Source organism: Periplaneta americana, chromosome 14 (genome assembly GCF_040183065.1).
Source record: "Periplaneta americana isolate PAMFEO1 chromosome 14, P.americana_PAMFEO1_priV1, whole genome shotgun sequence".
Lineage (NCBI taxonomy): Eukaryota > Metazoa > Arthropoda > Insecta > Blattodea > Blattidae > Periplaneta > Periplaneta americana.
The window spans coordinates 72654111-72680692 of NC_091130.1; the positions used below are offsets into that span (position 1 = coordinate 72654111).

The window sequence follows — 26582 nt, forward strand, 5'->3', positions numbered from 1 at the left end:
ATGAGTGATGGGCGTCCAGGTCGAGTTTCATCGTGGACATTTGTTCGCCCATTGTTGAACATTTCGCACCATTTTCTCACATTTCTTTCATTCATTACAGTATCACCATACACTTCTTTCAATTGCCGGTAAATTTCTGCAGGTTTCAAATGTCGGACATTCAAAACTCGAATCACACTCCTCACCTCACAGTCGGCGGGATTATCAATCACGTCGTTCATTTTGAAGTAACACAAAATGCACAATGGCGACTTGTTGCAACCAGTACTCACAACATTATGAGAACACATGTTAAGGAAGCCAGTTGACCTTCAAACAAGGAAGGGGAGTCAGCTGCGCGGCAGGTATGTGTGGACGGTCGTTATTTCCTGGATCCCCCTCGTATATTGTTTTTAAGATATTGATATTTACTATCGTTTGCATAGATCTAATAGCAAAACATGTTGAATTTAGTTTAGGGGTAATTTCTTAAATATGATTTTTTCAATACCGGTAGTTATCCCAGGATGGTATTTTGCCCCACTAAAATGTGTTTCATAACAAACACTAATATAATTTGAAACATGACAAAGGAAATGAATAATTGTAGAAAGCTTAAAATGTATAATGAGAAAGGGTGAATCATCTTCGAGACACTGATATTTTCATCCACGAACATGCCATGATGTTTTTACTCAAACATGTGGCTTATCTTGCATAAAAGGGAACTGTATTTAAGAACAGTCAGAATGCTTACAAAAGTCTTCAATCCTTACCACTGCACTGCTGTAACTTGAAATGTGTGTGGCTCATGAATTTCCGTCAAAAATCCAACAAACGTCTAGATACGAAGCCGAGGACAGTGAAGAATGAAAGGAAATCTTACCATCTTCCTCTGTAGTGCAGAATATGGGTTTGGTCATGGCACCATCACCCACCCTTGTGAAGGCGAGTACTTGCACACTGTAGTTGGTGAACCTGCGCAGGCCTGTTAGTACTGCTGTCAAGGCCGTGGTCTTCCTTGTCTCTATTTCGTCCAACCCTGAAGCACCAGCCTTATGAGAACCATTCAGCAAATATTCGAGTGCCAGTCACATACAATTCAAGAATTTCGTGGTTTTCCAAGAAAGTGGAGCAAGATTTTTTTCGTCTTATTGTCTCTAGAATCCATTACCAACAGCTATTACTCAGGACAGACACTTGGTAATGTATTTAATATGTACCGTAGGTTGCCCTTCCTATACTTCTCTTGATGATGAACCCTACTTTCTTTGAACACTGCTAAATTTGTCCAAGACTGAAATATCAACCTTAAGGGTTAGGTACAGCTTACAGCAGTAAAAGTTTTGGAAATATTCAACAATTTTTCCTCCATTACTGTATCTTGTACAATAATGAACATTGGTATGTGTAAAATTCTGTCTTTCTGCTATATGAAAAAAATATTTTTACGATTTAAAAAAATTATTTATATATATATATATATATATTTTTTTTTTTCTTTCAAAATTCGAAATGTTGGTAGTCCACTGTGCAGTGATGAAATGTTTTCCTCATAACTCATAATCTTGTTAACTTTTCCATGTTCTCTCCTTTATTTTATTACTAAAACTCATGTTTACAATATTATGCTCTTTTAACTACATTCCTTAATAAATAATATATATTTTTTTATTTTGTGTTAGAAGAAAATACTGATATTTGAACATTTTTTAAAATGAATTTATTTTTTATCAGACATTCTATCAAAGGTAGAGAAGTGATCTTGCATCATATTGTAGATATGACATGCCTAAATACATTAAAAAAAAAATTCATCACAGAATGTTGGATAGTTTTTGAGTTATGAGGGAAATGCTTCATCACTACACAGTGAACTGAAAAAAAAGTAAATAATTTTTGATGAATATTTAAATACTTATATAGTCACAATCATGCCATGGTATGAAAGAAAAATTTCACAACCTCGAGCGGGATTCGAACCTGCGACTTCCTGTACTCCGGTCAGGCGCTCTACCAACTGAGCTATCGAGTTCGTTTCACGCCAAAGGCGCGGAGTACAGGAAGTCGCAGGTTCGAATCCCGCTCGAGGTTGTGAAATTTTTCTTTCATACCATGGCATGATTGTGACTATATAAGTATTTAAATATTCATTAATATGTCACATCAACGGACGTATATACGTCATCCAACATCGTAAAATGAAGTTTACATTTACAATGTTTCTTTCCACCCATAAGCAGTGCTGACTAGATCAGATGCTATGGACAGTACTCTATAACAGAGTCGCCAGTATGAGAGGATAATTTCAAGCATTTGGCGTGAAACGAACTCGATAGCTCAGTTGGTAGAGCGCCTGACCAGAGTACAGGAAGTCGCAGGTTCGAATCCCGCTCGAGGTTGTGAAATTTTTCTTTCATACCATGGCATGATTGTGACTATATAAGTATTTAAATATTCATTAATATGTCACATCAACGGACGTATATACGTCATCCAACATCGTAAAATGAAATAATTTTTTTTATTGTAAAAATATTTTTTTCATATAGCAATACCAGAAGGACAATGTTTTACACATACTAATTTTAATTATTGTAGAAGATACAGTAATGGAGAAAAAAAAAATGTTGCATATTTCCAAAATTTTACTGCTGTAAGCTGTACCTAACCCCTTAAGAGAATCACTTTGCAAATATTTGAATCATATAATGATGATAGGCATTGAACGATTGACTGTAGAAGAAACAGATGTAAAATGTTAAATGAAGCAAATGAAGTTACATTTCAGAATTTTATTTAATTAATTCCTCTGATCCTATTAAGGGAGAATAACTACCCTATACTGCCAATGTTAAATTTGTTTCTTTAAATCTTTAATGACTCATTATCTCAGTGACTACTGAAATTTTTACAGGATTAAGAGACGAGATTTCTAAGCAAACTCACGCATATTTATCAAGAAATACAAGTTATAAAAATAATTTTAATTTTTAAAATAATGTTGTTTTTATGTTTTGATCCCATGTTGGTAACAATAAAGTAATCAAAGCCACCGGCGTGGCTCAGTCGGTTAAGGCGCTTGCCTGCCAGTCTGAAGTTGCATTCGGGCGTGGGTTTCTAGCCCCGCTTGGGCTGATTATCTGGTTGGGTTTTTTCCGAGGTTTTCCCGAACCGTAATGTGAATGCAAGGTAATCTATGGAGAATCCTCGGCTTCATCTCGATATCACCAATCTCATCGATGCTAAATAACCTAGTAGTTGATAACAGCGTCGTTAGATAACCAACTAAAAAAAAAAGTAATCAAATGGACGCACATTAAGTGATGTATGCCTATTATTTTGATCATAAAAAATAATAAAATAAAATCAATATTATTTAAAAAAAAAACAAATTTTTTTTTTACTTGTATTTCCTGATAAATCTGCGTCAATTTGCTTAGAAACCTTGTACCTTTACCCTGTAAAAAATTCAGTATGATATCTTAAGTAGTTCCTGAGATAATAATAATAATAATAATAATAATAATAATAATAATAATAATAATAATAATAGTAATAATAATAATAATAATAATAATAATAATAATGAGATAATTTAAATATTTATTCTGTGATATATATACAGGTAACCATTAACATTGAGAAACCTGAAGCAATGGTGCAATAAATAAGTAAATTTAACATTGGCGGTATAGGGTAGTTAATCTCCTGTTAAGAAAATAAAATACTATATATTAGTGCATTTCGATGTAGTTCCTTAACATTTTCCCCTATAAAATTTTCATGCGAAACCTACAGGGAAGTTAATATTTAGGCCTAAGCGTAAGATCCATTTTTGGATCAAGCTCAGGTTACAAGTTGCTCCGAAACTTAGGATGTTTCTGCATCTATGGCATGGTGCAAAAACGAAAAAATCTTGTACTCATTCTAATAGTACCGGTAGGGCTACTCATATGGCATTAGCTGCATCCTTTATTGGAATCCAGTGTTATTTAAAACATAATAATTACAGTTTTGCACGCATGCACACTATGTAAAGTAGTGAACTATACTTACATAGGGACTTAACATGGGAAATAAATTATTTGTAAATGTCTGCGGGCATGAAAAGAATTTAGGAAGATTACACTATAAACTAACTCACTGCACTATTGATATGGGTAAAAGGTTGCCTCTGCTATTCTACTACTAATAAAAACATTTCTCTCACCAGTGATGCTACTAACTGTACAATGACTAAGATTCACTGAGCTCATAACTAATGTTGTCGCTAGACAGTCCATTTATTTCAGTAGGTTATTTTACGACGCTTTATCAACAGCTTAGGTTATTTAGCGTCTGAATGAGATGAAGGTGATAATGCCGGTGAAATGAGTCCGGGGTCCAGCACCGAAAGTTACCCAGCATTTGCTCATATTGGGTTGAGGGAAAACCCCGGAAAAAACCTCACCCAGGTAACTTGCCCCAACCGGGAATTGAACCTGGGCCACCTGGTTTCGCGGCCAGACGTGCTAACCGTTACTCCACAGGTGTGGACTAGACAGTCCACAACTCTTGAGTGACAGACTGTAAAAATGACACTTCTAGTAGCCCCGCATACAACAGTGGTTGTCTCCGACCATTAGGGTCTCAGATTCAAGTCACGGGAAGTATATATACTTACCTTGCCAGTGGTCATCCAAGACAGGTTCGTAGAAAAGCTTGTAGCCTTGCAGTATGCCATTGCACTGTGATGTTGGCGGGGGCTGCCAGCTCACCTGGAGCGACTGTGATGTCAGACCTGCACAGCGAACATCCTCAGGAGCCACACTGGGAACTGAAATATTCCATAGCAGTGTTAGTAATATAACGCAGTTCGACACTGACACCTCACACGTAATAAATTCTTCAGCATTTAGAATTAGTGTGTCTTTATTTGCAATCATCATCATCATCCAAAACATGTATTATTATGGTACATCGTAATAATATATAATATGTGAAAAATAATCACTTAGTGATTTAAGACGGCACTTACTCTGTCGGATCTCAGGCACTTAGTCAAACGAGTGCACGTCTGCATATGTATGGACATTGTGACACTGTCTTATATCTATGACGCAGTGCATGAGGGTAGGCCACTAGAGGGATCCCAAGAGGTGGAACTTAAAAACTGAGAGGATTCAATCCGGCATCGGGATAGGAATCCGGTGTGGCTTAGTGGATAGAGCATCAGCACGTAGAACTGAAAACCTTGGTTCAAATCCCGGTGCTGGAGAGAATTTTTCTCTGTTCCACTCATCCTTTATCCAAAACATGTATTAGACCAGATGGTCTCACATCAGTCCATCTCTTAACTGCGCGACCAACAGATATTCTTCCATGAGGAGCATACTGCAGGATTTGTTTAGATATACATGTTCTATCCATCCTTCTGACATGTTTTTTTCCAGTTTTCCCTGTGATTGTTTACAAATTGTAATATGATGTGGTTGTGAGTTCTCTCGGGATATCATAATTTATTTTGTCAATAATAGTAATAGTAGTAGTAGTAGTAGTAGTAGTAGTAGTAGTAGTAGTAATAATAATAATAATAATAATAATAATAATAATAATAATAATAATAATAATAATAATAACAATAATAATAATGTCATTTTATGATGATTTACTTTTCCTTTAATATTTAAAGTTCGAAATTTTCAATTTATCGTAAAACAATCTTATTATTAACTGTTTGAAAACACGACATTTCTTTGTTCTTGACACCATTTTACAGAAAACCATCAATTAAAAAAAGGAAGTGGCCTGAAAGATGAACCAAGATTTGTATTCTAATGACAAAATAATAAAATGTTTTGAGGCCTTAGCTAAACGAACTGTAAAAATCAAAATTGAAATTGTGTGACACTTTTCCACAAATCTAATTCCTTCTTTAATTTTCATCTTTATTTATTTTTAGGAATTCATTGGTATAATTATAGATTTTGTCGTGTTAAAGATGATCTACATCATTGTCTTATTTGAGGAGCAAACTTTCAAAACTTGATATGTCCATTTCCAGAAAATACACTTCAGAAGCCAAAACCTTACATCTCTGCAATGAACAAAATATTTTATGTGCTAAAATACCGATATTTAAGATTATGTTTTTTGCTATAGATTCTTATCAAATTTCACCATAGAAAAAAAAAATTCGTTTATTGCAGCGACACATATTTGTAGCATTTTCTGAAAAGTGACGATGTCAGGTTTTGAAAATTTGCTCCTCATTTCATAAAACAAATGAAACGATGATATTAGTAAATATCTCTCCTACAGTACCTACAGTTAAAGTTCTTTCAAACACCGATAACAAATACTGGCTGTACGAAACAGGATCCAAGTTTGTCTCCTTTCCAAAATAAGCCACATTAAAAATGTTTATCATCCTCTGTCAAATATGAATAGCAACCACCTCAACTACTGAAGGAATGTGATAAGTCTCACCGTCCTCCATGGTCTGCGCAGTGGCCTGTTCCGACAGAGGGCCAGGTCCCACCTGGTTAAAGGCTTGAACCACCACTGCATAGCGTGTGAACTTGCCCAGGCCTCCCAGAAGTAGCTCCCCTCCCCCTTCTTCACCATCTCCTCCTACTGATGTGAAGTTGTAGGTCTGCGAGTTGGCACTGAAATAGCAGTAAGATGGTATTTGAGACTGAAATCTTAATAAAATACTTAAGGGAAAGGAAAGAAAGGTTATAAACTTAAATTCTTAATAGAATAGTGAAGAAAATGGAAATAAATTATATAAAACTTAATTTTTAATGGAATACAGAAGAATAAGAAAACTAATATACCGAAATTATGTAAATTTAAAAAGAAAGTTAAACAGAGTTTAGGTTACATTTAGATAATGTTCCTTCAGTTCCTTGTAAGATAAATTTTTCTTATGCCAAAGATTTCATGACCGATCAAATCCATTTAACTTCTTTGGAGTGGTCATCCATATTCAAATTAAATGTTGTTGTTGGCAGGTGCTAAGGATCTTGGATTTCTTCAATTCTCCTGCTGGCGTCCCAATAGTATTTGGTGAGCTGCGATGGTAAATCAGCATCTATTTTCTTTGTTGTTGGGCATTGTAGCAAATGTTCTTTATCCATGATGGAGTTCTGATTTCTACTGTGGCTGCTAGTAGATATTAATCTGATGTAGATGAGAGGCGAGAGAATTATGTCCAGTGGTTAAGCAAAATATAGCGATAATCTTTTTTCGTGATAAATCTGGGATGTTATTACTGTCTAGCAGAATTTTCCAAGGTTTGCCTTCGGTTTTCTTCAGGAATTCCTGTTTACAAAAGGACTGGACTATGTGTTTGATTCTGACTTTTGAAATTTGATGAACATTATGTATGGGTCTGATAAGCTCTTTTACAATAACTGAATGTCCGTCAAATTGCTTATCAAACTCACAATCCTATAATTAGCAAAATTTTACAACATGTAACACAGTTAAATGTTTTCGGCATAAACTGCCATCTTCAGAACATGTAACAATACAAGAATATGAATACAGTACTTCGTGTGGAAACATTATGGCTAAGATACATGTTGATTACATATTTAAATATTTAAAACTAGATTGTATATGACATGGACATATAAAATGAATGCTGAATGATAAAATAAAAATTACATGATTCAAATATATATTATCTTCCTGCAGAAGTCAGCGCATGGTGCGATTGTCAGTCAGGTCATTAAAACTGAAAATTATTATCTGACTTTTGAGACATGAAAGAAGATTGTATTATTTTGAGTTTGTGTGATGTTTGTTCCTTTTTTGGCCAGGAAGTCAATTATGACAATCTTCGAGGGGTACCAGGTAATAATGGAGGTATTAATGGCACTACCCTTTGTAAATGATGTACAAAGGAGAATGAAATTCTGAACCATGTATTGGGTCATGTTCCTTTAATTCTCTCCTTATTAATCATAAATATATCAAAGTTAAACGTGCCCTCACCAATATGTTGACTGGCAAGGGATTTGATTGTTATGAAAAAGTTTAAGCAATAGATAACAAAGTGGCCAATTGCTTTGCAGATATTGTTGCTTTTAAAAAGGGATTGACTGAAGCTAATATTTTATGTGACTGACTTGACAGGTATAAAAAATAATGAGAAAGACCAGGTTCAAGAAGTGGATTGAAAAAAGAAAACAATTTATGAAAGCTGCTATGATACTACAACTGCCAATTTACTGTCAGAAATCTGCTTTTTGGGTGCCCGGTGAACCTTCTATTGACAGATCTTGCAATTCTTCCAGCAACTTGGACTTGAGAGGAAATATCTACATTCTCTGGCAGAAAATATAATAATAATAATAATAATAATAATAATAATAATAATAATAATAATTTATTTAAGCTGGCAGAGTTAAGGCCATAAGGGCTTCTCTTCCACTCAACCAGTAAAAAGTATGCAGACATATAAATAAACTTACAAGTTACAAAGATTACGAAATTATTTGAGCTCGATAAAAGTTACAGATATGAATTAAATAGTAAAATACCTTGACTTTTTAATGAAACAATGAAATATAAACTGTGTAGCAAATTTAAACTACCGGTAATATATTTCAAGTAATGTTAGATAATAGGATAATAAGAAGAAATTATATTGAGAATATATTTAGTGTTATCAGAATGAATGTCAGGATAAATACATTGAATTGCAAAGGTTATCCTTTAATCTATTTTTTAGTGTTTGTTGTCTTGCAGCCCCTAATAATATTATCTCTGGTTTTGTAGCCAATGATCACCATCATACTCGTATTTATAACATTTTTTTAATTACTGTTGTTATTTACTATCTTTTAGTGGCATGTGGTCGTGGTGTAATTTTATGTGAGGGTAGCAATAATACAAATTGTTATATGTAGCCTATAATACAGAACTGATAACAGCCAACTAACCTAAATATATTTCAAGACCAAAGCAATTCACCTCTCTTTAGCAGCAAAATCATCAAACGGAAATAAACGAATCCATATATGGCAGCATAGACGCCTCGAGCTAAGAATATGAATAACAAATCTGTCTTAACCAGGACAGGCGCTCAGGGAAAGAATTTGGTGACATTTTAAGATCAGAGAAGTCTAATTCTGACGTTTGAAATATAATTTCTGCATTACATTTCATCTTTTTCGCTGTATGAGGAGGGGAAGCAATGCTTGCCTTGCCTTCCATGTACAGCACGCCACTGCTAAATTTGTAAATATTTGTATTATTAATTTTGTTCGTTTTCATTACTTGCGCCTTTATCCACTCAGGATTGAAAAGGTACACCTATTTCCAAAGCTTTCTTTCTTACGTACCGGTATCTTAAATTTTCAGGCTCCTAGTTTTTCTATATTCTTTAGTATGTCTTCCCTTCATGTTTCTTTCTTTTGTTTTTCTTTCCCCTTTTCCTTGATGATTTCCATTGATATAATTTTTTGACTATCTGTGCTCCGGCTTTCTCAAATGGTGTCCAAATCAATTTAACTGTTTTCTTTCAATTCAACTTATTAGGTTTTCCTTGGCATTCATTTTTTCCATAGCTTATACTTTCATTTCTAACATGTTTCAATTTAGAAATTCTTGAAGTTCTTTGAAAGTTATCCGTTTCTACTGTTATGATTTTCCTTTCTACATCTGCATTTAATACCCAAATTCATTTTCATAACCCCCAGAACAGATTCACCAGTACCGAGTATGGTACCTTTCCAATATAAAACCAGTTATCTTCTGTTTGTAGCATCTCCATCTGGATTTTTCTTTACGAGTCTTGCAGCATTTTTTTTTTTTTTAAATAATGAATAGCAAACTGGCCAAAAGCAACAACTTCAACTGGGATGTCTGGGATATCAGAGGTTTGATTTTTGGGTCACCTTTAGGTTGCTTTCACTACAACTGATGAAACCCTTCCGGCTGGTTTAACCTTCATTAAATCCTCAGAAGGTGAAGAGCACTTCATAAGATATCATACCTGTCTCCATCCAATTCTGGACACTGGAACTGCTTGTGTGACGAAGTTTATTGTTCTTTCACACATCTCCTACATATGGAATCTTCAGCAAGTGACTGTGTCACGTCAGAATCCCTGTCACTGTTTAAAATTCTTTTTAGAAGAGATTTATTGATATCATATCATACGCACTTGAGGAAATGGCCTATCTCATAGCTGATTCTTCACTCCAGACTGTTCTGAATTTCTTAAAAGTACCTTCCTTCACTGCTTCGACTTCTTACAAGAAGACCATGAAGATTTCTGATCCAATAGGGAAGAATAAAATTTCCCTTCTGGCCAAAGCATGATCCTCCTTTTATCTGCGATACCAGTGTTCAGGAATCACACAAAATTGATTTCATTATTCCTTGCGACTTGACTTAGTGTGTTTCTAACCCTTCATCCAGTCTGAGAATCAATCTAGGGGATATAGGACATCAGACGCAAATTGGCTATCATCAGCCGTACCTAATTTCCCTGTAGCCGACATTGTAGCCTTGGATGTCTCCATGCCTCAGTTCTGCAAGGGGTGGCGACCACGTGACCAGAAGCTCCGTAGAAGACACAGGCCTTACAGCCACATTGAGTGGGGGGCCTGCCGGTCGCTGGGGTTCAGTTCTCACAGTTAACTCTGGACTGGGCCCACTGAGACCTGCTGGACCCTCAGCAACCACTCGGAACACGTATTTGGTTGCAGGTTTGAGGTCTTCAATCAGGGCTGTGTGCTGGAGTGGCGAACCTGTGAGCTCGATCTGTTGCCAAGGACCTGTTGAACACAGAATTAAGTTAGGTAGGTACATCAACTTTTTATTTACCTATTTGTGATAAAGTGAAGAACAATCTCCAGAAAGAAACCAGTCTATGAAAAAGTCACAAAAATAACTTTGCTCCTTTATAACCATTAATCTTTCGAACTGATTTTTCTTTCAAAATTGGATCAATAACTTACTTTAAAGTATTTTTTAATCAGAGTAAGAAGAGGCAAAATAGTTAATTTCATCCTCAAGTATTAGACCAAAGCCTTTTATTAGCCTTTCTATAAGTGTTTTACTCAATGGAAGAAGATCTCTTTAAATCCAGAAGAGTTTCTAATGAAGCATAAGTTATAAGAAGAACAAAGTTCTTATTCAAAGACTACATACTGGTACCACTGAGTTAGTAAATCCGCCACATTATTAGTCGAAGAATTTTAAATGTAGTGACAGAAATGCTTACAGGTCATCACTGCCCCCTGATGAGATACTTGTAAGCAAGGTTGGCTAAAATACACTAAATCTTAATACAGGGCAGCGACCAGAATTAGTTTTAATCTGCTGATCACTGGTTTTAATCATTCAAATTAATCGAAGCTAAAAAACAAATTTTAAAATCTTGAAACAATTACAGTTTGAAGTATGACAGTACAGTGAATTCCGGCGAACATTCCCACTGTTTCCACCAGCTGACCAGTGGCAAGTCCCACCTGCTACCACCTCTGCTTGCTTCCACGAACTCGCATCTCTTCACTGGATTAAAGTTATGTACCGGTACTATATTACCGGTATATTAATAACATTCGGTACTCACCCTTCTCACAGCTGCTGGAAGTATTGTATGATACATAACTGATATTATATTCTTCACAGAACCTGTTTCATTAAACCCACCCACTAAAGTTAGTATTGTTTTTTTTTTTACATGGACTTGGTCAGCCTCGAAATTTACGTCGTAAGTTTTCCTTTGTTCTGTCACAAGATTTATTTTTCCATGTGTGTGTTTTCAAAATGTGTACACGTTCAGGCATTGGATATGTATGGTAACATTGCGAAACACAACACAATATAATAAACTGCACTTATTCGTAGATGAGTCACTGCGTGCCTTTACTGGTTGTCAAGGACAGACAGACAGACAGGCAGACAGACAGACAGACAACCAGTGGCGGCTCGTGGGTGTTGAATTCAGGGGGGCTGCATACAAAAATAAACCATGCAACTTACCTTATTTAAAGATTAGTTCCATGCGCCTTGTCTTGTAGGTTGCAAACTTTTGAATCATCTTCCTATTAAAATCCGATATGTCGTTTAACATAGTCTTTACAATGGAAAACATAGCTAATGCGGTCAGTCTCTCTTCTCTCATCGTATTTCTAAGATAGAATTTTACTCTCTTCAAACACGAAAAGCAACGTTCTGGTTCGGAAGTTGTCATTGGTATGGTGATAGCTATGTGCGTAGTAGTTCCACAACTTCTGAAAATGAGGCCTGCAAGTTCTCAGATAGAAGAAACTGCAAGAGCTTGATTGCGTCACTGATATTTCTGAATTCTTGTCTCTGATACAACACAGTGAGTTCCGATTTTAGTTTGTCTTTATCGAACACTGGAAAAAGCTTCACACATACATTTAGGTCATTTTCAGGAAATGAGCTTTTGTAGCATTCAAATTTTTCTTGACACAGAAGAGAAAATAATATCAGATAACCTATTAACTGGAATCGGGTGTTAGCTTGTGTGAAAATGAGGTCACACACTTCCTTGGCTGCCGCAACCCTTGTCTGAATCCCTTCGACCTTACGACGCTTTTTAGGGTTTTCATTTTCACAGATCTCGCTGCTCAACTGTGCACTCACTGTTCCGTATTGTCTGTATGGGATTAACAAAGCTTGATATGCAGAGTCGGCCTCGGTAGCATAGTCGGTTGCGGGTTCGATCCTGGCCCAGGTCGATGGCACTTAAATTTGTTTAAATGAGACAGGCTCATGTCATCATGTCACTAGATATACTGGCATTTAAAAGAATCCTACGGTACAAAATTCCGGCACACTGGCGACGCTGATATAACTTCTGCAGTTGCGAGTGTCGTGAAATAAACCATAAGTTAATTTTTTATATGCAGATTTGAACCTTAGAAATATCTAACTGGCGATGTTGTAGTTGGTTGTATAATATATCTACATGATATATCAATAAATGAAAAAAAACTGAGCCAGAAATTGAATTCAGGATCTTCAAGAGTACGCACCAGGGCGCTTGCCTCATTTGTTGTGATGTTGTTAGATGTTTCAGATTCCATTATGGTTTGAAAAAATTCTAGCAATGGCTCCTTCTTCTCATGAACATAATTTACTATTCTTATTTTAAAACTCCATCTTGTTGCCCCAGCTGTTGGAATTGTCTTTGAAACACATTAATCTAATACAGACTGTGTGGAGATCGAGAGAAGAAAGCAGGGATACTGGATAAATTAGCAAAAAATATGCTAGCTTTGTAGGCTATTTTGTTTAGCGGCTCTTTCCATTGTGAGATTCAACTCATGGGCACTTAATTTCACATTTTTCCTGAATTGTTAAGGTACTGAACTGAATAGACTGTAAATATTGTACAGAATTAAACATTGTTGTACTTGTTATACTCACAACATTGAAGAAAATGTATTTAAAACTGCGCGCTACTGCCAAACAGCTGCAAATTTTGCAGCGCCTGAAAACTCTGGATTCATGGCGAGGGGCAGTAGGGGGAGGGGTAAAACTAACGCGCAAAGCATCCGAAACGAGACTGGCAGCTCCAGGAGAAGAAGTGGCTTCACCAATCCGTCCTTGTCTCTTGTTTCGCTCTGGCAGTACCAGGGGAGGAAGTGACTTCACTAACGAGTGTGTGCATGTCAATGAGAGCGAAATTAACCACTTCCCTTATTATCCCGAGTTAACTCGGGTTGCTAACATGTGTCAAAATTTACTAACCCGAGTTAACTCGTTTGAGACCCATTGTCTACTTCATAGTGATTTTTTAAATATGTAAGAAAATTAGTGATGTACAGTGATTCTGCAATATTAAATGACCTCTTTACGAAAATAAAAAAATATTACACTTTTTTTCACAACACTGGTAAAATAAATAGTAAGGGAAGAGGTTAAAAAAAAAAATTCGAGCCGCTAAATAGGGACTGTATAATAAATATATTTCACAACATAAGACGAGACAAGAGCTACAAATGTCTGGGGGTGCTGCAGCTCCGCAGCCCCCCTTCGAAAGCCGCCCCTGCAGACAACCCAGGTAGTATCGAGGGACAGGGATCACCAACCATACAGCTTTCACATCATAATTTCTATTTATATTTCCCTCATTCCCTTTCTCTTGGCATGTACACAGAAAGAGCTGATGCCTGAAGAACTAAATAAACACCAGTCAGGTGTGGTGAAATAAGCTAGGCATTAGAAGATTCACGAGCCATGCAGGTAAAGAGAGACGAACTCGTGAAAATAGTCGAATCGCCATTTTAGTGGTTAGTCGACGACACGTCAGAGAGGGACGTCAACGGAGACCAGCACACGACAATAGGTGCCCAACGTGGAGCCTAACAGCGATACATCATTCCCTGTTATACTTTGGCCCTCTTGTCCCATCACTCCTGTTTTCCTTCTATCCACCTCGACGACATGTCAGAGGAACATCAATGGAGACCGGTGTACGACAATTGGCGCCCAACATGGGGCCTAACATCGATACATCATTCCCCTTTAAGCTTTGCCCCTCTTGTCCCGTCACTCCCGGTTTCCCTCTCCTCACCTCGACGACACATCAGAGAGGGACGTCAGTGGAGACCAGCATACGACAATTGACGCCAACGTGGGGCCTAACAACGTTGCACCATCACCCTCCCACAAGCTTCAGCCCATTTTGTCCCATCACTCCCGTTTCCCCTCTATCTGCCTTGATGACATGCCAGAGACTGACACACGATAAACAATATTACATTTAGTGAATAGGTTCATTGAAACAGATTCTGTGAGTGATGTTACGTGAATTATATATCACACAAGACGGGTAACACTTCCAGCAGTTACTTTGGGGAGGATGAGTACCGAATGTTATTAATATAACGAAGTATCAGAATTTTAATCTGGTGAACTTTCTCTCTTCCGGTATTCTATTGGTTGATTATTTTCTGTACGAGGCACAATTAGCTGGAAAAGGGAAAACTGTGGAGCAGCTAATAAGCTAAAGCCCTTGGATTAATGAAGTCTCAATAATTGAGGGGCTCAGTGGAAAAGGGGTCCATGCCACAAAAAGTAAATTTGTAGTAAAAGCACTTATTCCACTGAGATTGTTTCTCTTCAAGTATAAAAGAGACATTTATAAATGCTTACCATGTCCGGTAGGTACAAGCCATAAAACTGGAAGTTCATAAAAGAGGTCTGTCGGATTGTCCAATAAACTAAAAATCAACAGGAATATGGCATGGGCCCCTTTTCCACTGAGCCCCTCAATTTATGGCGAAATAAATTTTGGCAGCAAGAATATAAACTCAAAATATACGAGGTATCATAAGATCAATTTTCATTCATACACCCGCAACCAAGGCAGATAGGCCTACTTCAAGACCTAGATCTAAATCTGGACAGAAACAACTGAAATTAATATTGTATGGAATATATAGGAAAAACAAGAATGAGTGGGAAGAGTAATGGTGATTTTTAATAGGTTACTGCATTTAAAGGCACTGTATCAATTGTCGGTGGAATTGGTGATTTAAAATGGCATTTGGCGAGATGAGTCCGAGGATTCGCCAAGGGATTACCTGACATTCACTTTTTACTTGGGTAAACTCCGAGGGAGGAAAATCTAAACACTTACCAGTAATAAGACCAAGCAGTATTCAAACCCATTCCCAATCTAAGATGATGTTAGACAACTATGTAAAACTTGACTCTTAAAATAATAAAATAATCGTATAAACAGGAAGAACAAAACAGGATCGGTTAGAAATGGATTGTATGGTGGGAAGAAGTGATTTGGTAAGCCATGGAAAGCCATTTAATATAAATGTTAGTTGTTAAATGTGAGTAAGAAACATTTGGCACATGTGTACTTCGTTGTTCACAAGCAGTGCTACAGGATAATTTTGTCGGCAGTACATTTAATTAACGAACACCACTCACCGTGATTCTCCTGATATTGCACCAGATATTTTGTTACTTCTGTTGAATCGGTAGCCTGCTGCTGCCATTGGATGTTAACAGATCGACTGCTGATCATCACAGATTCCAAGTTGGTGGGACTTCTTGGAGGCTCTGAATATAAAAAGTACATGGCGTAATGTTATGAACATGTTCTCTTCAATATCCTTCTGGGTCCTGAGACATTTGTTGTTTTATTTTTGAAGTTCAATATAATTCTTCACTTCAAAAAAAAAAGTCGCTGACATGAGGAGAAATGCTGAAAAAATTTTGCAGGTTATAGTTAGGACACAAACGCAGGTATATTATACTATACTTCGGGTCTCTGCACATACATCTTAAATCATAATCATGGATGAAGTATTATATACCAATACTATACTATACTCTCACGACTCAGGAGGATGCTCTCGCTAATTTATAATACTCTTATGGCATGCCTTTGGTATGTTGACTCTCCAGTTCCTCTGTGGCATCCTAACTAATCTCCATCATCATCATCATCATCATCATCATCATCACCACCATCATCATCATCATCATCATCATCTCATCGTGGGTGTAGCATAGACCAGCCTCCTTGGCACACCCTGGGCAATGACTCTGTCGGTAAATTTGCCTACAGAACTTAGCTTCATATGGGTGAATGACGAATAGTCAAGTACCCGCCATTAGTAAAATGAATGAATGAATGAATGAATGAATGAATGAGCTTGCATTTAAATATACATTAACAGTAGCGTCCATTTTCTGAAACTATTTTTGTCAACAGAAATAAACAACAGCAAAGAACTGGAGATGGCACATCATATTGTGTTCACTTTCCGAGTTGGTTGGGTAAAGAAGGATAGTGGGCAAGACTTCTCAATTGTTATAAGGGCTTGAAATGGATTGGAGCGGAGCGGAACAGCATTCTGTTTCTTGAATTTTTGGAACCTTTCTGTTCTGTCTCTTAAGAAATGCCTGTTGTCTGGATATTTTTAATTTGGTATTAATAAATCAGTCAGAGCTAAAAGGAACTAAGTCACTTTTCACAACTTTTCAGGAGAAGCAAAAAAACATTCTACCATATTAATATTTTTATGTTATTGAAGACCAAAGAACATTTAAAAATATGACTTAGTTCCTTCTTCCACCGTTTGATGTGCATGACATCCATTGTTCAAATGATTGCATAACCAAAAAACTGCATATTTTGACTTAGTTCCTTTTAGCTCCGACCGATTCAATGATATTTCAATTCATTTTGTTGTTGTTGTTGTTGTTGTTGTTGTTGATGATGGTGCATTTAACTCTGCTATAATACAGTAAGCAATACCAACAATGCCTACACTGCTGCACTGAGTGTCATTGAGGTTCTGAATAATAGAGAGGAGTTAAAAGGACCGAAACAGAAACACTTTATCACTCCATATCGAGCTAATGATCAGATGCTATAGGCCACTGCTACGAGTCGAAGCAGCAAGTCGAAACCTGAGTATCCATTTCAAAGACATTGCGAAACAAAGGTTTCAGTCACAAGTGTAGGACCAGATAAAATCATTCTCTTTCGCTAGTAATAATATATAACAGTGGTTCCCAAACTTTCTGAAGGCGCGACCCACTTTTGGGCGAGACTTTCTTTTGCAATCCCCCTCCCTGTCATACCAGTACTAAACCTTACTCGAAAAATATAAATCCTTGTACATGCAGAAAAACATACCTTATTAATTCTGTGCACTTTATTTTGATGAAGTATACTGATACTTAAAACTGTAAATATGTCTAAAGAAAGTAACAGCCGATGAAAACTTGCAGTCTACCCTTACCTGCGAATTCTCTAGTATACCAACTAAAGGTTTCTTACCAAAATATCGGGTTCGATTCCAAGCAGATCCTACGATTAGAACAGTTGCAGGGCAGTTTTTCTGCACTCTTGTCATTATACCACTGTCCTATTTTCACAGTATTATCGTGTTACATCTTACTAGCCCCTGTAGTTTAAAAAGGGCAATCAATGAAAAATTATAGCTATTAACTAGTGAAACAACTCTCTCTGGATTTAGGATTACTTCTTCGATATCATTGTTTTTAATTTCAGATTTCTCCACACTTTCAAAATTGTATGTGCCCCACTTTGTTCACGACTCTCACCTTGCACAAGCAGTTGTACCAACTGCTGGTCCCGACCATACAGGTTGCTGGCTTGGCAGAAGTACGCCCCACTGTCAGCTGCCTCTGCTGCAGCTATCTGGAGCTCTGCACTCACTCCTTCTGGCGTTGAGTCTTGCTTCACTGAGACCCTGAATTCATGCACAGAAAGCAGTTAAATACATGTAAACACAGCGGCTCTTACAGAGTTGAATTTACCTATCTATAGGAATAAACCTTGGTTACAAATTCTGGTCCTACAAATTAGGGATTAAGGCTTTGATGTAATAGGTGAGGCTGAAATCACCTATTTGACCTTTTCATTACTCTGATATAAGTAAATTTATCTGAAATGAATCCAATTTCCAAGGAAAAATCAGTTCCAAAGGTTATAAAGGAGCAAAATTATTTTTGTGACTTTTTCATGGTTTGGTTTCTTTTCGCAGATTGTTGTTCAGTTTACAACAAAAACTTTTACCCATTACTTGGAAAAAATTTTGCAACAAAAATTTTCTCAAGAATTGTATAGAATAAAACTGTAGTCGACTATGAATGCGAAAAAGGATGCTGAATATTAGAGCGTGGAACATACAGGGAACTAATGGAAAATACACAGTAGAATTGCTCAAGAAAACAAATTAATTAAATTCAATTTTATGGTCGATCAACTTAATAGAACAAGGAAAAAAAAAAAAAAGAATATATGAACCAACAGTTCAGAGCATACCTATTGCTGTATGGAGAAAACAAAAATTTGAGGTGACCGAAATGGATTTTGGAAGAAGAAGTTGTGAACTTTCATAATTACAAACTGTTACAAATGAGGAAATCAAAAAGAGAATAAACAGGAAAATAATGTAATAGAGGAAACTGACATAAGAAGAGTAATATGGCATGGTCATGTAAAAAGAATAAGAGATGAAAGATGACCAAAAAAACACTTGCAGGAATGGTTTAGAATATGAAATTTCATGTTTTGCCTGTGATATGATGATGGTAATGGATGATGGATGACGATATTTGATGAATGATGATTGTAGATGGTGGTGGTGGTGGTGAACGATGATTGTAGATGATGATGATGATGATGATGATGATGATGATGATGATGATGATGATGATGATGATGATATAGGGATTGATAGTGGATGGTAGAATTTTCTCTTACTTAAAAAAAAAAAAAATAATATGATGTAGGTAGATTTTTATATTAGAAACTTGTTGCACTTTGGCCTTTATCTGGCATTATCTAGATTAAAATATTAAATGTGTGCGCATTGAAAGTAACAACAACTCTATATATTATCTGGATTGTTGATATAACGAATACGTATCTTAGGGTTATAAAAACGAAGGAGATGGAGCAAAATTTCATTTTCTTCATAATTAAACCTTTTACATGGCTTTTAGTGTAATATAATGTATAGTGAGGTTCACGTAAGATTAGTTCCTAAAAAACTAACATGGCCATCATAACACCACATTATAACATGATTTAACTCGTAGTCATAACAAACCAAATAGATTCAGGCTAAGGAACTTTAAGTCACCTGTAGTTGGAGGCTGGTGTTAACTCCAGCTTGCCGCCACGCATCCACACCACATTGATTGGTTTGTCTCCATTCACATCACACTGCAATGTTGCCGTATCTCCTTTCTTCACTGTCACTATTCGAGAGGGGGCTGAGAAATAGGGGGATGCTGTAAACACACCACAATAAGCATCACTGGACCTTAATTCTTCAAAACATGTAATGGAGTTGTTCAAGCAAACCAAACCAATCGAAAGAGGATCTAACAAAAGATAAAATGTTGTCTTTAAGAATATTTATGAAAGGAAGCATGCAATGGTCAATTCCAGTGTTCGAGTGGAACGAAAAAATTTTCAAATAATCCTGAGACCTCAAATACTTATCATCCTTTACGAATTTACTTCATGATCTGTGTTTGATTCAGAGAAATACTGTGCTTAAAATGAACAAAGCTCACAAAACTAAATAATATTGCAGTCTACTCTACTGTCTTATCAGTGATCAAGTAATTGAAGCAATATTCAATTGATGTAATGAATTTGAAAAGAGAAAATAATTTTATTACTAGAAACGGATAAAATCAAAACTGCATCTTTTCAGACTATCTTGTTTTATGCTTTGATTGAACAACTTCATTACGATTTTTGAAGAGTTCCTTTAAAGAAATATCTGCTGCACTGAACTGTGTTAATAAAATCCAATATTTTTATGGAAGTAAAACTGTTCCACTTAGCAAACAAAGAGACAGAATTCCTATGCCTTCTTTTACGGATTCAATAAGAGGGCTCATCTCTATCCTCCTGAATCCTGAGACATTTTTTGTTTTATTTGGCCTCAAAGTTATGGAGAATATAAAAATATCTTTCCATTATATGGAACCAAACTTGGAACCTTCCAATCCAAAGATAACCACCCTAATAGCCAAATCTTCTCAGATCATCTAAACTGGAGTCAGTATGGTAAAACATGTGCCAAACATTACAGCCACTTTCCTTCACTACTGGTACTGTTGCCTGTACTGCTTTTATTTTACGTTTACATAGCAACTTTACCCTGTTCTGTTGTCTCTCCACAAGCTTCAGTATAGACCATTCGATATCTCTTGAAACCAATCTGTGCATCAGGAGAAGAAGAATGTGGAATGAGAAGCTTCCCTCCCTCGCTACGCTCCTACTCACTTATGTCCACCATAAGTTTCTTACTATATGTGACGGTGCACACAAACATTTGGTTTCACGAGATATTGAATTATCTATATTTCCACTTAGTTTTGTTTTTATACTTTTGATTGCGACCATGTTTCCTGGAAAGGAATTACACAAGCCGTCTCTTCTGTAACGAAAGATATTATTTACATTGTTAGTGTTAATTTATTGGACATATGTTTATTATTTACATAAAACGTTTTAAGGGGTTAGGTACAGCTTACAGCAGTAAAATTTTTGGAAATATTCAACATTATTTTCTCTATTCCTGTATCTTGTACAATAATGAAAATTGGTATGTGTAAAACACCGTCTTTCTGCTATATTAAAAAAAAATTACGATTGAAAAAAAAAAGATTATTTACATTTCTTTTTCAAAATTCAAAATGGTGCCAGTTTACTGTGCAGTGATAAAGCATTTCCTCGTAACTCAAACTTGTTAAAATTTTCATGTTCTCTCTCTTACTTTATTGTTAAAACTCATGTTTACAATATCATGCTCTTTCAACTACATTCCTTAATAAATAATATATTTTTTTTATTTTGTGTTAGAAGAAAATACTGATATTTGAACATTTTTTAAAATGAGTTTATATTTTATCAGACAACCTATCAAAGGTAGAGAAGTGATCTTGCATCATATTGTAGATATGACATGCATAAATACACACAAAAAATTTCATAACAGAATGTTGGATAGTTTTTTAGTTATGAGGGAAGCGCTTCATCACTACACAGTGAACAGAATTTTAGGGGGGGAGGGGGAAATGTAAATAATTTTTTTAATCGTAAAAATATTTTTTTCGTATAGCAGAAGGACAGTGTTTTTCACATACTAATTTCATTATTGTACGAGATACAGTAATGGAGGAAAAAAATGTTGAACATTTCCAAAATTTTACTGCTGTAAGCTGTACCTAACCCCCTAAAGTTACAAATAAACTTCGAAACTGGTATTGAAGAAATGTTGAGAGATATTTTTTTAGTGTCACAGACGTAGGCTACCAGTAGGACCTACGCACCTACGTGATATTTATACATCTATGACATGGTCTAAATTCCCAAAAATTTTGAGCACGATGAATAATATGGAGAAAATAATATGAATAACCATCATAAACAACTCACTACGTGCTCTACTCTCATGATTTGGTAACATTTCCCCTTAGGGATTAATTTTCACTATGCCCAGTCCAGTAACTATATTCTTGTAATAACTACCGGTAACACAAAATGTTGATCTTACTTAATGTCTTATCCTAAAATAAAGCCTTATTTTAATCAATTAAACGATTTTGAATTTGATTGTTGTCTGTCAAGGCAGTCAAAATATTTCCTGTCTACTTCCCATTGCATGATTAATTTACATTTTCTATTATTGAAAGATATGATAAAATGTCTAAATTGGTTATAGTGTAAAATGATTTGTCATACAATTATTCTTCACATAGAACACAGAACTCATTACTTTATACAATATTTAAAACATTATTCATTCGACTAATGTAGACCTTACATTTTATTACAAGCTTAGTACTTTCTAACACAATAACTCATAATCAGTCGGTTATTGTTAAGGTTATAATAGTTTTAAGAGTTCTTGATTGTATGATGAAATTACTCAATTATTTTTGCTGTGTTTGCAATTGCTGCGCGGTACTAACACTCTTAATTTTTTTTTTTTTTTTTTTTTTTTTGTACTGAATGAACTATGAAGATTTTATGTAATACCTCTTATATATAGGCCTACTAGAAAATCATATTTTATGAGAGGTAGCCTATATTGAGAGAAAAATCTAGTACGCAATCTAAAGACAAAATTTCTTTTGTTACGTAATTTTCCATACAGTATTATTTAGAGGTCTCTAACAATGAATAATCAGTTTCGAGAAAATATTTACTTATCATTTTCCAGTATTGGTAAAATATCTGTTAGAAATTACGTTTCCTGTTTTTTTTTATTGTCACTCCAAAACTAGACATTCATTCCATTCCATAGTTGTCCAATTGCAATGATTTGAAGATAATACAGAAATATTAATCCTATAGTAAGTTACTTCGTATTATTCCGTGAAGGTAATTACTGTAAATAAATTATTTAGTCAAACTTACAGTTGACTTTGACCTGCACCACTTTGCCTATACCAGTGCCGATTCCATTGTTTGCCTGACACAGGTAGAAGCCCTCCCGATCCTCCTTCACGTTCTGCAGCAGGAGCGAGCCATTGCTTAAGAGTTTGGTGTACACACGCTCTCTGATTTCTTCATATTCTCCAGATTTGCTTCCTGTAACACCATTATTAGTTGAGATATCATTAACAAACCCCTGACTCGAAAAAACTTGTACCATACTCTTAGAAAACACAAGAACCGGTATGGGATAGGATTTTTATAATGAAAGCCTCAAGTGCAAGATTTGTACATAGAATAGAAGAGACTGTCTGACATGTAATCTATAAATGCGATTCATTATGCTTCAGAAATCAATTATGTGTGTATGTGTATGTGTGTGTCATATGGCTAGCTCGGTGAACTTCAGTCCATTAGCTTCTTTGCATCCCAATACAATGTATAGATGTTCCTCGAGGCCCAGTGTTCTGGATCTTTCCTGCATTAGAGTATGTGGTCTTTATCCAACCTCGTGTTAGGTTATTGGCATAGTGTCCAGGCTTCTGATTGTAGAATATTCATCCTTTAGAGGTGTGCTGGAAGGCAGTCATAACCAGTATGCCACTGAATCCTTCCGTGTTTGTTCTTGCAATCCTCTCGCGTGTGACCTATGTTTTTCCAGGTTTTGTCTTTTGACATTTATTGGGCTTGTTTATCATTAAGAATTTGAGCTGATCTTTCTATAAAGATATGAGATTCGTATCATAAATGAGAAGAAGAGAATACCACTAAAAGGGATTATAATGATGCATTATTAAACCTTGGAAGAAATTGAATTTTGAATTTATTTATCTGGCCCAAAATACAATTTTGTGTAAATAAAATAACAAGTAATATTTTTTTTACTGAAAAATATTACTATATAAAGTGTTAATTTGAACAATTTATATGCTATGTATACACCATACAAGTGATTCCATATTATGAATACTGAGTACGTAATTATCGACAAAACACCATCCTGTTTGAGATCAGTAGGCAATTTATATTGGGATACGGAGGTTTCATAGTGGATAGCTGGGTCGATTATTTCTGGTTCTTTCAATTAGTGATGTCAATCTGATGTGTGCTTCCACCTTCCGCAATGCAGTGCAATTCCTCATACACTTCTAAGCTCTTTGATCGAAGAGAATTTGCTAAGAGAGTCCTGATGATTTCGTATCATTTAATTCTTACTAATTCTCCCTGGTGACAATTCCCTAGCACATGGAGTAATGTTTTCTAACTCACTGAGTGGCTTGTGCCAGTAGAGCGTCCAGAGAGTATGGACAGGTACTACTTGTGCTGTCATTTTGAAGGCCTCCCTCCATTCAGAAAATGACAGACGGAACACATCACTATCCAAGAATTCGCAGCTGGTACTTCAACAAACAAATCTAGACCTCTATCTTTTTGAGGATAGTCGCACCACTTTTTAAATTCTCTCTTTTTCAGGGTTTCTCGGAGTTGTTTCACAGAACAGGACGCCATATCAACAGAAATTTGTAGTTCAGATAAACAGTATTTTCTAACAGAGATGTAATCTCTCATAGCAGAAACATGTGGTATCATGAATCTTGGGTAGGTATTAGCATAAGAAAGGACTGTGTTGGGGTTCTGTACTCTTGGGATATGGGACAGGATAGGATTTTATGATTAAAGAAAACGTTTTTTTTTCTTACTTCACCTTCCTCTTCTACTACTTTTTTTGTTATTTTTCTTCTCCATTTTCTGCTTCATTTTTATTCTTCCTGTCTGTTCCTCTCGTTCTTTAATTCTTCTTTTTTTCCTGTTAGTGATAAACTTTAAATGTGTTCCGATTTCATATTTTAATGTCATTTAAAACTCAAGCTACTTTTCTGACGTGATGCGGCTCCCACCACAATTCTGGATGTTATGACAAAGGGAATATTTATTTATTTCCTGTTTGAAGACAATTACTCTACCTGAATAACCATCTCAAGTGCCAAATAATTATAAAATGACAGTGTAATTTTGAACCGGAATACCGTATAATTGTTATGTGTAATATTATTATTATGATGTACCGAAATACATATGATATTTCCGTGCAGGAATTGGAATCCAGTGTGGCTTAGTAGATAAAGCGTCAGCATGTAGAGCTGAAAACCCGGATTCGAGTCTCGGTGCCAGAGAGAATTTTTCTCTGTTCTATCCATCCTTCATCATATGGTAACGCAGAATTTCTGCACGAAAATATCATATGTACTTCGGTACATCATAATGATATGATATGCATAAGTAATCACTTAGTGATTCAAGACGGCGCTCATCCTATTGGATCCTGGCCACTTAGTCACTCATAATGAGTGCATCTCTGTACATAGTGCATTGGACATTGTGCCACTGTCAATATTCTGTGACACAGTACATGAGGGTAGGCCACCAAAGGGAAAACTGAGAGGTAGAACTTAAACTGAGGGGATTCGATCCAGCATCAGAATAGGAATCCGGTGTGACTTAGTAGATAAAGCATCAGCATGTAGAGCTGAAAACCCGGGTTCAAGTCCCGGTGCTGGAGAGAATTTTTCTCTGTTCTATCCATTCTTCATGTTATGTGTAAATTTCCCATTACTTCATTATGTAAACACAATGCTGTAGTTGGGAAAAAAAAATTTAATGTAACTTATCTTAGAGTCTATTTCAGAACACCCCACATTGCCTCATATGTAATTTCTTTCACTGGCTGTCGTTTCCTACATGCTCTTTCATCTGCCATCTCACAACCACGATTGTACATAAAGGTATGGATTGAACTCTTGAAGTGGAGGGCCAACACTGCTATGAATATCAAGTCACTTCCTAGAGACTAGGAGAGCATTTCTCATCTTTGATATTGCGCTCTGAAGTTCAAATTGGAAGAGTGTTGATTGTTTGTTTTAAAATTTTCAGTTCATGTGTTTCAATTTCACAGTCAATAAACTCACGGAAAACAGTTATGAAGAGTCGCTTTTCTACCAAACGAAAAATATCGTGGAATCTGCACACACTTTCATAAACACCAGTGATATCAGTCTCAGGAGGCCAGTTTTTTGTGTTAACCAAATTCAGGTAATTTGTTCATCACTTAGTGAGAAGAAAATTTCATTTGGTGCCACTGCAAATTAACTAGCTTGGCAGCATTTTTTGAGACTAACTTTACCTTTATACAACAGAGTGCATTCTCTGTCTGCATGCATAGCACTGGACTGCTGACTTTCACTCCATCTTTTTCTAAGATAGTGTGTTTCTGTTTAATTGAAGTCTACTGTAAATTGAAATTTGCTCGAATATTGAACCCGATAAAAAAACAGAATCTTTTTACCGATAAATATTTAGCTACAATTAGAAGGCTATTTATACTGGAATGCTGAATTCATATTAATTTTAACCAGAATGGTGAAGTCCAACTAAAATTTTAACCAGAACTGTATTCCGGTCCTTTCCAGCCCAACTATAGCACTGTGTAAGAAATTTCTTCCTTTTTCCTCAGCAAATTTCTCTTCTTCCTTCTCCTCCTCCTCCTCCTCCTCCTCCTCCTCCTCCTCCTCCTCCCCCCCTTTTCATCATCATCATCATCATCATCATCATCATCATCATTATCACCTTTTTTTTTCTTTCTGTCACGGATCAGACTTTA

The 26582-nt window shown here is 35.9% G+C and overlaps 1 protein-coding gene across 5 annotated transcripts in view; it reads right to left on the minus strand.

Moving 5' to 3' along the window:
* The window catches only part of Dscam2 (Down syndrome cell adhesion molecule 2), an 828417-nt gene that overhangs the window by 49664 nt on the left and 752171 nt on the right, over positions 1 to 26582 (minus strand). For all 5 annotated transcript variants that reach the window (XM_069845581.1, XM_069845583.1, XM_069845584.1 and 2 more), the window contains exons 12-19: positions 22907 to 23080; positions 19608 to 19758; positions 18061 to 18209; positions 15910 to 16041; positions 10460 to 10757; positions 6451 to 6629; positions 4646 to 4798; positions 866 to 1021 (exon numbers count right to left, since the gene is read on the minus strand). In XM_069845581.1, coding sequence (XP_069701682.1) covers positions 866 to 1021; positions 4646 to 4798; positions 6451 to 6629; positions 10460 to 10757; positions 15910 to 16041; positions 18061 to 18209; positions 19608 to 19758; positions 22907 to 23080 — 1392 coding nt within the window. The remainder of the gene's footprint in view (positions 1 to 865; positions 1022 to 4645; positions 4799 to 6450; positions 6630 to 10459; positions 10758 to 15909; positions 16042 to 18060; positions 18210 to 19607; positions 19759 to 22906; positions 23081 to 26582) is intronic.